This window comes from Canis lupus, chromosome 14 (genome assembly GCF_048164855.1).
Source record: "Canis lupus baileyi chromosome 14, mCanLup2.hap1, whole genome shotgun sequence".
Lineage (NCBI taxonomy): Eukaryota > Metazoa > Chordata > Mammalia > Carnivora > Canidae > Canis > Canis lupus.
In genome coordinates, this window is record NC_132851.1 from 41,491,590 (window position 1) to 41,510,743 (window position 19,154).

The following is a 19,154-nucleotide window of genomic DNA, read 5'->3' on the forward strand; positions in this document are numbered from 1 at the left end:
CCCATCCAGGGCTGGATCTCACCACCTATGAGATCATGACTTGAGCCAAAACCAAGAGTCAGAAGCTCCACTGACTGAACCACCCAGGGGCCTCCGCAGCACATTTTTTTTTTTTTAATAGCAAAAGATTAGAAATAACTCAAGAACTTGAAGAATACTGCTTTTAAAAATTGTGGTACATCCACATGGCCAACACTATACCAAAAATAGGAAGCTCTTCAGCTGATCTTGGGCAGATCTCAAAGATGCACTGTCAAAAGAAAAGATGGTACAGAACAGGGCATACGGTATACGGTATATGCCTCGCTTTCATAAACATAGGAGAGAAAAAAAATACACGTATGTATATGTGTAGACCCGATCTGGAAGGAAACACCTGAAACTGTTGACACTGCCTGCCTCCAGGAGGAGAAATGGAGGGTTCCAAGACAGGGAAGGGAGAAAAACTTCCTGACACCCTCTAAATTTGCAATGTTAATACCTTACGAACTTAAAAAAATATCAAAATTATTTTAAAGATTTTATTTATTTATTCATGAGAGACACACAGAGAGGCAGAGACACAGGCAGAGGGAGAAGCAGGCTCCATGCAGGGAGCCCGATGTGGGACTCGATCCCAGGACCCCAGGGTCATGCCCTGAGCCACAGGCAGGTGCTAAACTGCTGAGCCACCCAGGTGTCCCAAAAAAATCAAATTTAAATTAAAAATTAAACGCAAGCACAAAATCCATGCCAGCCACCTGAAATAGATACACAGCTGACACATGAACTGAATGCATGCATACACACACTACACACACCACACACAGGAAGATAAAGGTAGGGTGACTCTAAAGCCCCATTTCTGGAAAGGATCTGCACCTCCTGCTTTTAAACGATGCTACTGGTTGCAAATCAAAATCCCTTAAAGGGAGATTTAATTTTTAGAAATGAGTTTGTTTTTCAGAGTCATGTCCCATCAAGTCCGAAAATATAAATAAGTGATCATACTCAGTATTTTGGTCAGACGTTGGTTTTAACCACAGTAATGAGACCTGCCTCTCCTTGTGGCTCAAAGTACTTCTGAGGGCAATTACAAAAGAGGAATTCCAAAAACATTCCACAAAACGGCTGCATCACTGAAATAAGTAAATGACCTGTCAACGTGACTACTTTGAAGACTAACACTAATTTGGATGTGTTTGGTCTCATTACTACACAGTCACACCTGGAAGGAGGTTTTCGTGAGCCTCGTGGCTGCTGCACAAAAAATAAATATCACTCGTTCCATATGTAATTATAGGCCAGAATGAAATGAGAAGATGAATAAGACCAGGAAATAGTACCATCCACCGTTACTATGATAATCTCAACCAGCACAGTGAAATGACTAAGCATGGAATGCATTAAGGAAACCCTTTTGGAGAATAATCTCACTAGCACTAACTTAAACAAACACACCAGCGCAGTATGGAATCTATATTGAAGAGTCAAGAAAAATATATTATCTGGGCTTTGCTTCAAAATAATGGTGAGGGAAAGGCATAGATGACACTGGTCCTGAAGGCACATTATTGAAGCGAGTGAATGAGTAATCGGCCTACTTTGGTTTATGCTTGAAATTTTCCACAGTAAACGTTATGAAAAGGAAAAATGGCCATGGAAATACACAGTCTTGAAAACAATCATATCTTAAGGGCTGCACGGATGCTGAGAATAAGCAGATCTTTTTTCCAATGGTGGACTTTTAATAGAAAAGAATTAATCTGTAAGGTTGTATGTTAGCCTAGGGTACTTGGTAATAACATGAAGACTGTACCAATTTTGGAGCAAGTGGCTACTGGTTGGGGAATGATCTTATCTCTATAAACTATTTATACTAATATATTTGAGTAAAGCTACAGCCATCATCCAATTATCTTTAATGCCAAGAGTATGTTTGAAAATACTCTTGAGGGAGTATCATAGGTTTGCCTTCAAATTCCACTAAATGTAAAATAATCTGTACACATTTAAGTGTTAAATATTAAGTGTTTTTTAAACTTGACATTTTTGTGGTGAATATGGTTCAAGTGGGGCAGTAATAAATATATATTATATTATATATATACACATATATATACAATATATAATATATATATTGTATATATACACACATATATACTATATATATATACACACATACACACACACACACACACACATACATGTTACAGGGTTTTTATGGAATTCAATGAACTTCACATTGAAATGTAAAGCTGCTGAAAGACAGGCATGAACTTTGATTTTGGATTTATACAGTCATCTATATTCTCAAGTTTATCCCCGAAGGGCAGTAGCATGAAGATATGGTCAGATGCCTGGAGCATAGGATTCAGCTAGGATCACATTTTTTTTTTTTTTCCTGGATGGCGCTTTTGATCTTGGTTTCCTTGGCAACATGAAATCCACTGGAGGAGGCTTTGGGGGAGATGCCAGATTTATGAATGTGCAACATTTCTGTTCCCTGTGCTAACTTTTCTCAAGTCAGTTAAACTGTACCTGAAAAAAAAGAAAAAAAAAAAAACTGTACCTGGTCTTGCTACCTTAATAAGAAAAGAAAAAAATGGACTGAAATGGTAAGGATACTTTATGCTCTGAAAGCATATATTCTTTAAAATTCTTTAAGGTTTGTAGGGTATAAAGTGACCAACGCCCACTTTATAACCAGGCTGAGTGAGGTTTTAACTCTGGCTGGCTTCCATGTTTCCTGGTTGTGTAGTTGGTGGGGGGGGGGGGGGAGTTACTTATTAGCTTCTTTGCCTAAATTTCACCAACTTTAAGACGATCATGTCAATCACAATTCTTCAAACATATCATGAGGATTGAGTAAGAGACATCAGGGCTAATACTCCCTGTGAGTATACAACGTCTAGACTGTTCTAAGCGCTTTAAAAACAACTCACTCAGGGCAGTTGGTTGAGCATCGGACTCTTGGGTTCAGCTCGGGTCACGATTTCGGGGTCATGGGGATTGCCCCACACTGGGGTCTGTGCTAGCGTGGTCATGTGCTAGCTTGATTTTCTCTCTCCCTCTGCCCTCCCCTCACTGCGTGCTCACGCGCATGCACACACACTCTCTCCCAGCCAAATAAATTAGTCTAAATAAATAAATAAATAAATAAATAAACCAGAACTCAGTCGATCTTCACAACCTCCCTATGACGTCCACAATCTACCAGATGAGGACAGGTAGGCAGAGAGATTAGGTCACTTTTTTCCCAGGGCACCGGTAGGATCAGGATGTGAACGTGGGTGGTCAGCACCCCAGGTCTGTACCCTCGACCCCTGCAGAGCACCAGAGAGCAGCTCAGGGAGTGTCTGTTCCTTCATCTTTGCAGGCTGACAGGTGACTGATAGATGGGGCGTCTAAGAAATATTTAGAGTAAAGCTCACTTTATTATAAAGGTGGTAAATGCCTTTCCTACTGTGTATTTTAAAAAATACTAATAATTAAGTGGAATCGTATAATTTATTGAAAAATCTGGCATTTCTTATTTGGATTTATCTAGTTTAGAATATCAAATATCAAATTTTCCAAACGGGTGTTTTACAAAAATATAATATAATAATATATATAATATATAATATATATAATATATAATAATATAATAACATCCTCTCTTTCCAAGAGTTAAAAAAGTCATAAGATAACCTCTAATGAAAGTAGGATATTTTAAATGACCTGAGTAAACACACAACAATTTTTTTTTCTTACGTTTCCATCAATGAAAATATGGTCACGGTAATTTCCTTCTCTTAGGAGTAAATGAGTTCTCTTAGAAAATGTGTATTAATTCTATACTAGTAAATAAATTAATAGCATTACATTAACGTTACAGAAAATCAATGGAGGTAGCCAAAATTTCACTACCTTCTGAAAGGATTAAGTAAAAGGGAATAGCTACCACATTAAACTTGAATTATCCACCAACAGTAAGAAACTTTGGAATATTTTTAAAAATGCTAAAAATTATTCAGTTGCATGTAGGTGTTGAAACTAGATGGAGCTCCAAGCAATGAGCTTAAATATGATGACTCATTAGCTGCCTCTGTCATTATTATGGGTATGAATTTTACTGCAAATCGTTACCAAATCTCCACTTTACTGAAATAAAATTCAAGTTGAATATATTGAATGATGATATTGGACTTCCATGCATATTGGAAATGTAGCTAAATCCTACAACACATGTACAACCCGAAAATAAAAATATAACCACTTATGAAATCACATGTTCTACAGTTACCAGCATTAAAAGAAACCTGTTTTCTGACGCTTCATTGGCCACCAAATCATAATGAACTACAGAAATACCAAAATAAACTTATCTTGTTCTAAATGAAAATATAAATCCACGGAGGGGGGATTTTAAGAGAAAACAAACAAAACCCCTCAAAAGTACAGAAATTAAAATGACAGAATGGCATCTTTAATAATTCTAAAATTAATTATATTCTAGGTAAATGTAGTCTGGGGAAGCACAGTATTCCAACATTTGTTCCAGACATTTATTTTTTTTTAATTTTCATTTTTCTAGCCCCTAAATAGATTTACTAGACTAATGAAAAGAGATATAATGGAAATTTCCAGTCCTTGGGTAGGTTTCAGGAGCCTCTTTTGGTGGCTCTGTAGAGAACATGAATAGCAGCAGAAGGTGGCAGTGCTGAGCTAGAAAACATAAACCTTGGGCTTTAACAAATCTTAGCTGGTTCACTGCTCAGGGACCCCAAAGTGATCATTACAGACTCTGTCATCGATACATAATGTAGAGCTCTAGCAAGCCTAACCATTAAACTAAATGTCTGTAAAATGACCAAACGTCCTGCGATAAGAAATCAAAGATATTCAATGGGTTTCAAGAAATAAGCTCTTTATAAAGTACTGTTACCCGACCTGGACAATAATGCTTTCCCCCCCTCCCCTCAAAAGTAGTGAATTGTATTTATCAAAAAACAGTGAAATGCAAGCCTTGTAAAGGAATCAATGAGGCAGAAAGGTCCATGCAGCTTACCATTCATCAGGAGAGCAACCATAATCCTCAGGTTCGGGGACATGGCTTCAGAAAGCAAGAGGAGGGGGAAGAGAGGGAAAAAAAATCATCATCACAGACAGGCCGGAAACAGAGGAGCATGAATAACGGAAGGACTGAAAGACGGATCTTGAAAATGTTAAGAAAAGGAACTTTTAGTTGATTCTGAAAGAATGGCAGTTGGTGTAGTAAGTAGGACATGATTTATGGTAAACTAAGCACGTCTACAAAATTATTCTGTAACAGGACAGCTCACTTGCCTCTCACTGAGGAACTGATTCATTTTATTCAAAGAATTCAGTATTCACCAACAAATGTTTTAACCTGGAAATGCTTAAACCGATGGAAAGTTACATATTATATAATTATATATGTAATTATAAAATTACATATATAATCATAAAATTACATATTATATATGTCATATATAACAGTCACAAAATTACATATTATATATTATATTGTATATATATATAAATGTTCTAATGAAACAAACATAACTAATACCTAGGGACAAACTATCACATTGATGAAATCTACCAGATACACATCAGAAATAAACGTGACGACCAGGGATCCCTGGGTGGCGCAGCGGTTTGGCGCCTGCCTTTGGCCCAGGGCGCGATCTTGGAGACCTGGGATCGAATCCCACGTCGGGCTCTCAGTGCATGGAGCCTGCTTCTCCCTCTGCCTATGTCTCTGCCTCTCTCTCTCTCTCTATCATAAATAAATAAAAATTAAAAAAAAAATAAACATGACTACCATAAAGTAACGGATCTTTAAACAGGCACACTGGAGTAAAAGTCAACTAGATTTCTATAATTAATTGGAACTGCATTTTAAAAGATTAACTGATACTCAAAATTGTTCACTTAAATCATAATTCACTCATTAAGCCATTTGTTATCTCACTCAGAAAATACCATTCATCAATAATTTTAATTTCCTCCTTTAGCTCATTTGAGCCCCGGGACAAGTCCGACTGACATGCAGCCTTTGTTCTAAGCAGCCAGTCACATATTCACTCCGAAGTGGCCCATAATATGTGGCTGAGCAGATTTTCTTTTCCTTCTCTACGTATTTATTAAATTTTTCTTCCTATTGTCCAATGTTCTCCGGCTTTGTTGAGATATACTTGATGGATAACACTGTTCAAGTTTCAGATACAACGTGATGGTCTGATCCACTTCTGTATATGCTGCAACAGGACTACCACCACGTAGCTAACACCGCCATCGGTCACGTAACTACCATTTCGTGTGAGTGTCGTGGGAAAACTTAACCTCTACTCTCTCAGCAGCGAGGACAGATCTTATCTCTCATTTCTTTCACTATATATGACCATTCTATAATTTTTCTTTTCTTTTTTTCTTTTTTATTTTTTTTAAAGAATTTATTTTTAAATATTTTATTTATTCATGAGAAACACAGAGAGAGAGAGAGGCAGAGACACAGGCAGAGGGAGAAGCAGGCTCCATGCGGGGAGCCCGATGCAGGACTCGATCCCGGGACCCCGGGGTCATGCCCTGGGCTGAAGGGGCACTAAACCGCTGAGCCACTGGGGCTGCCCTCTTTTTTTTTTTTTTTAAGATTTTATTGACTTAATTTGAGAGAGAGAGAGAGAGAGAGAGTGAGCACGCACAGGAGGTGCAGAGGGGCAGGAGCAGCAGCCGCAGCGAGCCTGACCGCCCCCCTTCATCCCAGGAGCCAGGATCATGGCCTGAGCCGGGGGAAGGTGCTTCACCTACTGAGCTGCCCAGGCATCCAGCATCCCAATATTTTTTCTTTTAAATTTAGTAGCTACCAATAGAGTCTAAAAAAATGCAGAGTTCAGTACAAATATAAAGTCATTCATTGCTTCTGACAAATATAACCCTCCCTGAAAACTCGTGGAGTCCCTCCGGCCGCCACCGTCCACGCACTGTCTTCACCCTCCAGCAACTGGCCGGGCGCAGGCCTCACCGCGCCACCTCCTCCAACGCACCGAGTCGCCTCCCGGGCAGCGCCCACCACGTCCAGCCACAATGACGGCGGTGCCCTCTACCCACTAGTCTCCCTTCTACCAGGTGGCTTGTTGATGCTCCAGGGGGAGGCGAGCCTAGCCTCCCGGGGGTGGGCTCCCAGACAAAGACGCCGCCCTGGGCTGCAGGCCCGCGCGTGGGGCATCACGCTGATCGGTCGGGCCGGCCGGGGACCACGGTGCCCGGGTTCTGGCCGTGCAGGAGGTCCCACAGGGCTCGGGGGCCCTTCTCCTGGGCACGCGCGGGCCTGGCAGGGCTGGGCGCTATTCGCACCTGGGGAGCCGCAGGGGCCCCGCGCACCTGCTCCTGAACCTGTGCACCTTTCCCCGCCAGCGCGGCTCCAGCAGCTCTGGTGCAGGTGCTGGGGGTCGCTGGCGTTTGTGAGCGTGTCGGGACCCCGGTCTCTGCCCGTGGAGCTCTTCACTTAATCAAACCCCTTCTTCTAGCGCCGCTCAAGCCTCTGCTTCTCCTGGAGGGGTCCCCGGCCTGCATGATGGGCTCGCATCCCCCCCATCACACACTCACCCGGCCCTCCCCCTCCGTGCAGCCTGTTAGCCTCGATTACTTATTAACACCCATTTACCTCCAATCAACCACCAACTTCAGGAGAGCAGGAGCCATAGGAGCTTTCGCCAGTTATTACAACCCTATTATCTAACAAGGTGCCACGTACAGAAGGAGATAAAAATATTTGTGGAAGTATGTAAATAAACAAACGAGAGGTGTCTCCCCAGCTCTAGCCCAGGTGGGCAGTAAGATAAATGTGTTGGTTAGCATCTAGGCCTCAGGGCTAAGTTTTATTAGCCCTGTGATTGTGAGGTTTCTTTTCTTTCTTTCTTTTTTTTTTTTTTTTTTTGATTGTGAGGTTTCTTGTGGTGAATCCCTTCTCAGTGTGAAGCATGGATCCTTTTAGCAAACATACTGGTAAACAAAATATTGTCGTGTTAAGCCATTCGCATATTGTATTCATATATACATAAGGATTGTTTTTAAGGAAATTTCATGTTTTTACTCAAAGGGAACATGTCAATGAAATGTTTTTGACGTTGATTAAATGACTAACCCAATAAAAATCACTATTTAGTTGGCTTACTAGATTTTTTTTTTAAACTTTAGAGCTTTGTACTGTGTTAAGCTTTGCCCAGCTCATCAGCTCATTCTAATAGTAAGGTCTAAATTACTGACAAAGATTATACTTAGGATAAGAGCCTCTTATAGTCACTGTTTTGAGAGTCCTAGCCACTGAAACATAAAATTTTGCCTCCTTACTCCTTCCTGGTATTCCAGTTACTTTGATAAAACCAACCCACTTCCTATAGGAAGGAATTCGCTGAAATGATACTTTAACAAATGTTTAACAGTAGAATTTCTAGTGTCTAATAAGTTAAATTTACAAATGACATCAATTTACACTTAATCAAAGAAAGATCTAATGAAACAATCTAGTAAGTTTAAACATAGTAGCCTCATGGATAAAGTTGAACTTGACAAAATAATCATCACTACGAAGTGACGGACAAATCTTTATTGTGTTGCCCATCACAAATCCAATTTGGCCGTGGTTATGTGAAATGAGACAAAAATTGCCAACATTAAATTTGGAAGCATTGTTTTAAGTGTTAATATTAGCGTCTTGGGGATCCCTGGGGGGCTCAGTGGTTGAGCATCTGCCTTTGGCCCAGGGCATGATCCTGGAGTCCTGGGATAGAGTCCCACATCAGGCTCCCTGCATGGAGCCTGCTTCCCCCTCTGCCTGTGTCTCTGCCTCTCTCTCTGTGTCTCTCATTAATAAATAAATAAATAAATAAATAAATAAATAAATAAATAAATAAACAGTAGTGTCTTACAAATCTAAGAAAATACAAGGCAAAAATGAAGACAAGTCTTGTTCTTCGAACTCATAAGAGCCAACAGATTTCAGCCCTGACTCTACCTAGGGTAAAACCAGGCTTTCTGTTACTTCTTAAAAATGCTGAAGAAGGATCAGTTCTGAAGTTGTAACCCCAAAAGCATTTGTTAGTATATGATGATGTGTGGTGCTCTCCTTTGTTTTGCTAGTCCTGGGGGGATAAACACCATGCTTTCTTCTGCTGGAGTTAAAAGGTACGGATATGTCATAGTTGCCCATATTAATCAAGTGTTAACGCTGCTATAATGCAAAAGGATTGCAAAACCATGTAATTTCTCGGCCTGGGTTCTGATAACCCAAAAGTGGCCAGAGGAAATTCCACAGAAAGATGGCTGGCAGTAATGACTTTTCTTGCTGAGTTTGGTGGAATTAAGGGACAGTGGTGTGTCTTTTACTGTAAAGACCTAAGCATCTGAAGTTTCCTTTATCAAAGACATTTATCACCACTCTCTACAATGCTGACAACTCCAGTTGTCCATCAGGATGTCTGGGGGAGGGGACGTTGATGAAAAAATCAGGATTAAGGATCGTAAACGCACATACACAACACTGCACGATTACTGGAAGCAGTTTAACAACCAGCTTCACTCAGCAAGGCTTCTGGTATTCTCAAAAACATGACATATCACCGGGGAAAGGGATGTATTTCTGTTTACATAGTTAAATTTACAAACAAAGGAACACCTTTCCTTTTATTTCTAATAAAACAAGGTATTATATTTTTTTATATCCAGAATTTTATATCTGGAAAAGAACTTCAGAGATCATCTTATCTCACTATCCTCATTTTAAGGAGTTTGGAATATTTGAAAGGAATTATTGATAGTTACATGGTGAATTAGTGACAAAGCTAGGACTAGTCTCATGGCTGCACCTCAATAGAAATTATGTTATTTGCCCAAGAGGAAATTTGTCTTAATGGAAACTTAATCTAAATGATGACTCTTCTTAACTCTTAATACTACTTTAATATTTACCAGTCTCAGACTCACCCTATCTGATGATATCAGCAATAGATCCAGAAAGAACACTGCTCTTTAGAACTACTGCCTCGAAGTGTTTAAGGAACTTGTTGCAAGAATAAGAAAAAAACTTGATAAAATGCAGGAGAGAGACTAGATCTCATTCTAGTTTTCTGTTCTGGTGAGTTCACCATCAGTAACTACTAATTTGAAGAACTTGCTTATTCAGTTAGAAATTTGCAAGATTAAAAAAAAAAAAAAGGATGTCAATTATCAGACCACTCCAAAAGTAAATTCACCTATAAAAGCAGAATTTTTGTAAAAACAACCTCCATAAATCTGTCAGGAAGTAATAATAGGCCTTTCCTTCTCTTGCCCGGGGTCATTGTGGGTCAAATATGCAGGATGTCAAAAGGTGTGGATGCATCTGTCCCACAAAAGCAGCTAACCAAATTACAAGGCCAGAAGCAACTGGTGGGGAGGGAGGAGTAAGGACAGCCTTTTCTAGGGGATAAAATAGATAGATGAAAGATGCAAAATGGCATCCAGCCCTGGAAACAGTAAGTATGCTTCATAAATTAACATCCTGTCTCTGCAAGTGTGAAAGAGCCATTCAATCAAATGTCTTTTCAGCTTCATTTACACACGCGGTTTGAAGTCATTTTAGTCACATTCTCTGCTAACCCAAAGAATAAGGATATCTGCCCCCATCTACTTCTCTTTGTAGACCTTTGTATATGAGCAACCAGTTGCTTTTACAATTCTTGACCGAATGGTTATTTATTTATAATTTTAACTGAGGCATTTTCAAAATTCATTATTTTTATACTAGCTTACTGCTTGGAGACAGAGTGTTGAGTGGGGAAGAGTGGGTATAAGCCACAAAACCCAAATGCAAGTGGCCTTACTTGAATGGCTAAGAGATCAGTATTTCCCAGTCTCACTTGTTAGATAAAGTCAGTTGGAAAATTTGGTAATAAGTCATGGTCAAGGTCCGTCTAACCAAGGAGATCATGTCCTTTTAGGAAACGTACAGATTAATTTTCTCACATTACCTTCCGAAGTATTTCAAAAAGAAAGAAAGAAATGGGTTTTTAACAAGCATATTCTAAAGGACATTAGAAGCCTAATAAAAGTCTCTTTTAAAAAAATTTTAATTCAATTAACATGTGTTATTAGTTTCAGAGGTAGAAGTCAGTGATAAAAGTTTCTGATGGTAGCCATTACATACTGGATTTAAGAGTTTCATGTCCTACCTCCTTCCCACCATCAGAAATTTAGATTGCTCTGTGACAGCAAAGAGGTGAGACAATATAAGAAAAAACAAATTGAAGGGATAACTATCAGAGAAAAATGATATTTTAACTTGAAAAGTGCCCAAGGACATTCTGCATGTTATTACGACGCTGTACTCTAACTTCATGGCAATGTAGAGGGAACTGTGTTTGTACTCCATGACCAGAGCCAGATGGAGACCTTTAGCAACTCTTAAAACATGGAAATACTACCACCTTGTAGGTAATTCCCAATGAAAACCAATTCCAAACTGTAACACACAAGATATACATGTATGTTGAAGTCAGAACAGGGGCTTTTTATAGTTTAAAAATTTCCCCTATAAGAACTCTCAAAACATACCAAGCTTTTAGCACTAATTAAACGTGCATGTCATATTCTAATTAAAGGAGAAAAAACTTACCCATAAGCAACTCCAGCTATGGTGCACTTCTTAAACTGCATTACATTGCAGGTGAGAGTACCGGTTTTGTCAGAAAATATGTATTTTACCTAAAAAAAAAGTTTAAAATTTCCCATTAAAATTTCAGAATTCTTTTTATGCCAATCTCTCACAAAGGGGGAAAATACCCCTTGCGCAATTACTTTTCTTCAATCTTGTTATGTTATGGACACAACGGATGCTATTAACTGATGAATTTCTTCACATTCATTAAGGAATATGTTCAACTTTTTTTTTTTAGTGTTTTAGCAATGAATAATTTCAAATATGAATAGCGAACACTATCAAGATATTAGGGAAACTGCAGCCATACAGAAATATGCCTTGATATGGTCTCAATTTCCACTAGAAAGTGACACTATGGCTATTTAACATTTGTGGTGTCCTAAAACATCTACCAGTATTTCTCAAAAAAACAATGACAGAATTGGTAGTGGCTTGTGCAATTAACTTCATACATCTGAATTGGTAAGAAAAAGGATAATTCTGGCCAAAATGCTATTTGAAAAGTATGAGTTAGCAAACGGCAAAAATACAGAATAAGAACTGCTCCTCAGCTAGTATGTAAATATGGATTATAAATACACACATGTGTGTGTAACACACACATATGTGTGAAAACAGTATGAATTATACATCTAAAACTCTGGTTTGATTACTTTCATACATTGACTTACACAGCCTCATTGATCAATTTAACTTTTTCTCTCTTTCTGGTCAAAAGCTATGAGCAATTTTAATGCTAAGAGTTTATAACTCAAAAATAGCCAGTACTTTATTACTAACCAGGTTATATACAGAGGGAAATCCCTTAACACAATACCTTATTCTGAGGGCAAAATAGGTTTTAAATAATGTTTTTAAAACTTCATTAACTAAAAATTAAAATTGATAATTATGTACTATCATGTATTTATGCTGATTGCTCAAGTAATGGGAAATTAGGAGCTAGCAATTCATATGCAAATATGGCAGAAATTACAACAAATCTGACCTCCAGTTTAACATATCACCTAGAAATTCAGTTTACCTGGCCAAGTTCCTCGTTCAGATTAGATGTTCGAGCCATAGCAGCAGTGTCTGTGGGTTCATAGTGCATGTCGAGATCCTATTTTTTTTTTTTTGGAAAAAAAATAAAAGAAATTACTAAATGCAACTGGTAACAAGAGATTGACTGAAATTTTATTTAGCTAGTCAGCTGTATATGCAACCACTCTCATCTATTGCCATCCCTATGCCATTTCAATTGATTTCCCTGAAAAGTACTTGGTATAGAATATTATATTTCACAGTAAAGGCAGGACAGCATGAAACTTAGAGCATATCTCTGCAATCAGGCAATCTTGATTTTCTATAATTCTTTTTTTTTAATTGTTTTAAATTTTTATTTATTTATGATAGTCACACACAGAGAGAGAGAGAGAGAGAGAGAGAGGCAGAGACATAGGCAGAGAGGCAGAGACATAGGCAGAGGGAGAAGCAGGCTCCATGCACCGGGAGTCCGACGTGGGATTCGATCCCGGGTCTCCAGGATTGCGCCCTGGGCCAAAGGCAGGCGCTAAACTGCTGCGCCACCCAGGGATCCCGATTTTCTATAATTCTATCTTTTCTAGATATGCGACCTATGGTAAGGATGAAATAAGATAATGTATGTGAAGCGCTTCCTAAGGTGTCTGACATAATATAAGTACTTAATGTAGCTAAATAACAGCAACTGAACATTGCTCAAATAACTAAGATTTTAAACCCCTAGAAAAATTACCCAAGAGATCCTATCTGGTTATATATACTTTCTTGACTCAAGTTCCTTCTACAGTATATACTCGAAAGCAAAATGAGTGCACTTGTCAAAATCCAAACAAAAATGTACAGCTTTTGTACTAATTTGTACTTGTTTTGTACCCATACATTATGATGCTTGGCTATTAACCCTGTAAGAATTAGTATTTTCTATAATATACCATTTGATTAGCAAGTTAGGGTTTAATGATTTTCACATGTCAAAGGAAAAGGACGAATTTGCTTTCCCACATTTGCATTTCAGACTGATCAGTATCAGTTCTGAAGCAGGCTGTTGACTTATAGGTGTCATGTTTTAAGAAGGATATTAAACAACTGAGCAATGTTCAGAGAGGAATGAATGAAATGGGGAGTAGGCTGGAAATCAAGTCTAATAAGGAACAGAAGGAGACGGGGAAGATGTGATAGAAGAACAGAACATAGTAGCCTAGTTTTGTTTTTGTTTTTTTTTAAAATATGTATTTGTTTAGAGAGAGAGAGAGAGAGAGAAAGAGAGCACATGTGCAAAAGGGGGAGGGGGGAGAAGTCTCAAGCAGACTCTGCACAGAGCATGGAGCCTGATGAGGGGCTCGATCATATGACCATGAGATCATGAGATCGTGACCTGGGCCAAAACCAGGAGTGAGATGCTTAACCGACTGAGCCACCCAGGTCCCCTGCTGAGTTCTAATATTCTGCAAGGGTATTGTCCAGAAACAACAATAGACATTTTCACAAAAGTTCAGGTAGAGCCAGTATCAAAGGGGGGTGGTGGTTATTAATCTCATTTCCACACACAGAAAAGCTGCCTGGGAGGAGGAGAACTGTCAGGAATGTTATAAAATCTCTGTATAATAGAAAGGTGGTTGAAAAGCATAAGCCTGCTGGGTTGCTCCAACACTAAAATTATGCCATTATTTGAAGCAAATATTATTATCGAAAATCCAAGTAAACAATAATAAAGTGACTAGTTATTTGATTTTCATAATGAGTCATCTTATCATTTCTTATTGTAAAGTGGGAAACCTTGATAAGTTTTAATTGTAGTTACACAAATTTTATTACATAATTTTTCAGCAACATATTTCCTGTATGAAATAAACCACATCTGCAGCTCATTTTAGATTTCTAAATTATACTGGTCACCTACCAATGAATTAGGCAATTTGACAGCTGCGAGGTAGACCATTTACCATGGGAAGATAATGAACAAAGGCAAAAGGATCATCAGTTATATTTTTTAAAATGCTAATATTGTTCATTTGAAAGACTTTAAAATAATTTTAAAAGATAGCATCAAAAAACAATACCAAATTTTCTCAAAAGAAAAGAAAATTAAATTTTTTGGCAGAGTAAGTCTGAAGGTTTATTTAATTTACATAAATTCATTAATTTTAGCTTTGGTAAAATAAAACTAAGAACAACGCATTTTATAAACAAAATATTTATGAAACAGATGTCCAGCACATTTTTCCAAGACTTAAAAAAAAGTCTGAGAAGAAAAAAATTAAGAAAAATTCAAGCACAGCTGAATTTGTTTACAGTGTGGAAAAATAAACTACACAGGTGTATAAAACATGACCGACAGCTTTGGTTGTTATAAGCAGTGAGTACAGTATTATTTGTACAGCACTCCACTCTTTAGGAGGCTGCTTGCGATGCTCCTTTGCTATATATTACCATCATGAGATGCTGGTAAACCATGTTTTATCATTCCTCTGTAAAGTTCCAAGAAAATAAGTTTCAAAGAAGTCAGGTGGCTTGGCAAAGTTCACACAGCAAGTAAATATAGAACTACAACTATAAATCAGATATTTTTACAGCAAACCCCATGGTGCTCCTTTTCCCCAGGACCACTGTGTAACCCAAAATACGTTTCCTTAATTGGGGACCTACTTCCCCAGAATGTCTGGTCTGTAAACTTGTATGATTCTGAGATAAGAGTTTTTACTATAATTTTTACATGTCCAATGAATTTGTTACAATTATATTAGAGTCAAAAATATTTTGAAATGTCGCCTTGTAGTCAATAAGAGATAAGGTATCATTAAGATTTTGTTTCTGAGAGATCAAAGTACCCGATCAGGGGGTTGCCTGGCTGGTTCAAATGGTGGAGTGTGCAACTCTTCAACATGGGGTCGTGAGTTCGAGCTCCACGCTGGGTGTAGAGATTACTTAAAAAAAAAAAGTCTTCAAAAAACCCTACTGATAAAAAGACAAAACATTTATTTAGAATGATGAAAAACAATAATAATTTATATTTACCCAATTTATAAAGTATGCCTGGGTAAATTTCACCACTTCTAATGTAACCAACAAGCTGATAGGAATGAGATTGTTGAAAAGGATGATGAAGGTCAAGAAATTCAGTCCAAAATTATTAGCACCACCATCTGTTGGGAGAGGTAGGAAGAAAGTCATTTATAGTCTTACATATTCCATTTGTATTGATCAGAACTTTAGCGTAACAAAACTTTTCCATATTACACAACATATCTAGATAGATGGGGGGAACACTGTACTGAGAGCATAACCTTATTCTCAATACATTCAAGATGGAACAGCACTTTTTGTGTGTGTTCAGTATGTTGCTGGTCCTATTAAGAACTTCATAATGGTACTAAAGAATGAAAGTACTACCAAGTATTTCAAATCCTAAACAGGAAGTTTAGAAACTTCCTGTTTCTAAACAGGAAGTTTAGAGCTATCAGAGACAGGACTGTGGGTTTACACATGTAAAATCTCAATTGGGTAAAATCACTTTTACCTAAATTCTTAAAAAGCACTTCCAATTTGAAGCATGCCTTACAAGCAAGCAAACAAAACAGCAGCAGCAAAACTAACCCAAATAGCAAAAAACAAGGTGGCTGTATCCCAGGCAATGACACCCTTTCTCTCCAATAATGAAAATAGAACAGCTATCCCAGACGTGCTGTAAAGTATGTGAAGAAGCAAATTGATGGTGGTCATAACAGTTCTAATGTTGAACTAGTAAATCAATGCCAAAAAAAAAAAAAAAAAGTTGGAATGGCCACAAAACTAAATCGATGTGATAAAAACTGAAGAAAAATCAATCCTGCTACAAGGTTTACTAGAATTTGTTTTTATGCCTTTGGAAATTAAGTATTTACTGGTTAAGTACTCATCAAAAGGCAGTGCAGACTTATTTTCCAGAAATATTCAGGGACAGTGCATTAATCTTATAATCATAAAAGGACAGATGATCCAAAAAAGGACTTATTTAATAGGACTTTCCCTAAGACAAGATGACCATTAACATGTACTGCATTTGTGAGTTCAAATGACAGTACATTCAACTTATACATTTTACAAGCATGTGCTCTACTTCTGGTGCTTTTACTGTAATCAATCTGCTTTCTTTACCAGGTAGCTATCTAACCACCTGTGTTAAAATATTTTTAAAGAATGAATAACATTAAAAAAAAACAATAAAAAAGAACGAATAACATTCATAAGAATAAAATCAATAAACATTTTCTACTACTATAGAGTGATCGTTGTATTTTTAAGGATCCTGAAATTTTAGAGACTCTAACAGTTTACTTTTACTGGAAATTGCACTGAAAAATAAAAATTAAATGCCCATTTATCTTGGCAACAAGGTTTTCTTTTTAGGAATTATAGGAAATCCCATCAGCCGTGAAACAAAAATGTGGTTTAACGAAAGAAAAAATAAATATAACAGGCACTTTAATACTTACAGTTTAGGTTGAGATACCAGTCCTTTCCAGAATGCCTCCGATTCCAAATGGCTGAGCCCACAGAACAGATGAGAGACATGGCAATTAAGATACAAAATAAAATCAAAATTTGTACATTTGTAATCCGTTCCACGTTTGAGAGTTTAAGTGGTGGACTTGTTGAATTCTGTAAAAAGAAACAAGATGAGCAATAAAAAATGTGTACAAATTGGTTTTAGTAATGTATATTCGGTATTTTGGTGAAGATGACAAAGTAAGTTACAGCTCAAAATCTATTTAGACATGGGTAGATGCCTAAAAATTATACAGAGAAAAAAATTCCACAGACTTAATAAGCTGTCAAATGTTAATCATCTTTTTTTTCCCTCAAGGCCACTATACCACCAAGGCCTTTTTCTAAGAGGAGGAAATAATATTCCTCTTACAGACATAACTTCTGCATCACGGCAGGGCAGATGAACAGTGTGCATCACTACTTTAGCAAGTAGGGTAGACTAGAGGCACTGAGCATCTCAGCTCAGGAAGAAAGCCAGAGATGGTGGCCGATGTGCCCAGAACCAGAGACCGGAACGTTCCAAAGCAGGAAGGCCACAGTGAAAGGATGTCTGGTTTCCAGATTTCTGGTGGCATCCCTGACTGTTCTACCGAACGTAGCAACAATCTAAGTAGTCTTGGTTATAAAGAACAACAGAAGTAAGTTTCCTCAGGTATAAAATAATGGTTTACAAAATTTATAGAATGGTGACGGGTGGAAGCATCATGGTTAGGGTGGAATCCTTAAAAGGATTGCCTGTTGATAACGTCTCTGCGGCTTTACAGTTTACAAAGTTATCAGACCTTGAAACAGATTTTCCTATAGTATCTTAAAATAGTTCTTCGCCTGTGCATCTACCCACTGAACACTCAACGATGTTATAACCGAGAGAAGAAGCATCCACAGGCCACGTGTAAACATTACAAGGGCCAAAGCTGATTGAAAATAGCTTAACATAACAAGGATACCAAAAAAGGGTCAACATTGACTCACAAATTCTTAATTTTATGAAAAAAAAGGAAAATAGTCATAAAACTTGATCACTGCATTAGAGTAAAATTATAAGACAAGTACTTTAATGCAGAGCACTCATCAGTACGTAGACAGCTAGTACCAATCGCTTCAACAGCTACTAAACGCTGCCGGAGAACCGATACATAAAATCAGGAAGAGTTCATGCACCGCTGATCTCTGATGAACTCCCCAGTATTCCCGTGTGCATGAGCCACTGTATAGCCCCACACGCCGAAGAACGAGATTCTGAATGTACAGAGTGGGGCTCAGGAATCTGTGACAGATGGTCTGCTATGTTTGGGATTATTGCACAGAGAGCTACAAATAGCACATTTTCAAGAGAATAGGTCCAAAAGGTTTTCATAGATAAAAATCCCACCTGCATCAGTTTGGTGTCATGTCCAGTGTAGACAACTATTCCATGAACCCACTGTGTATTTCTCAACTGGGCGCCTCGAAGAAGAATCTGATCTGCTCCCAGGGGGACAGTGCTATGGCAGATGATGTTGACATTAGAAACAACATTTTTTAAAACGCTTAAGAATTCTATAGCTACTACATAGTTTCCAACGGAGGTTCTGCTATTAAAATAGCCCTTCTCACATTTACTTTATTTTTAGAAAAGAAGAAATTTTCCTAACCAGTAAAGAATTTTCTAACATGAGGACAGCTGGAAGGAAGCATTTCAGTTGCTTCTCCTTAGCACCAAATCAGCCATTTCCTACAACTTCACTATCCAAGATAGTAGGCAATGTTTTGGAATTCAGAGGCTAATTGTCAAACCTATTTAAGACTTTTCCTGATTTAGTCTGTTTAGGTTTCTGAGATGTTTGGAAGTGGTAAGATTAAGGGATATGCTCCCCCTCCCACAGCTAATTAAAAATAGCTTGGTGCATGATAAAGGTTCAAAATATAGACAAGGCAA

At 38.0% G+C, this 19,154-nt stretch overlaps 1 protein-coding gene across 6 annotated transcripts in view; it reads right to left on the reverse strand.

Annotated features, from left to right (window-relative positions):
- The window catches only part of ATP8A1 (ATPase phospholipid transporting 8A1), a 220,367-nt gene that overhangs the window by 126,932 nt on the left and 74,281 nt on the right, over positions 1-19,154 (reverse strand). For 4 of the 6 annotated variants that reach the window (XM_072774848.1, XM_072774849.1, XM_072774853.1 and 1 more), the window contains 6 exons: positions 18,609-18,720; positions 17,182-17,347; positions 15,725-15,852; positions 12,711-12,788; positions 11,642-11,730; positions 5,033-5,077 (listed from right to left, as the gene is read on the reverse strand). In XM_072774848.1, the coding sequence (XP_072630949.1) occupies positions 5,033-5,077; positions 11,642-11,730; positions 12,711-12,788; positions 15,725-15,852; positions 17,182-17,347; positions 18,609-18,720 (618 nt within the window). The remainder of the gene's footprint in view (positions 1-5,032; positions 5,078-11,641; positions 11,731-12,710; positions 12,789-15,724; positions 15,853-17,181; positions 17,348-18,608; positions 18,721-19,154) is intronic. The other 2 variants (XM_072774850.1, XM_072774851.1) reach the window with 1 other exon arrangement.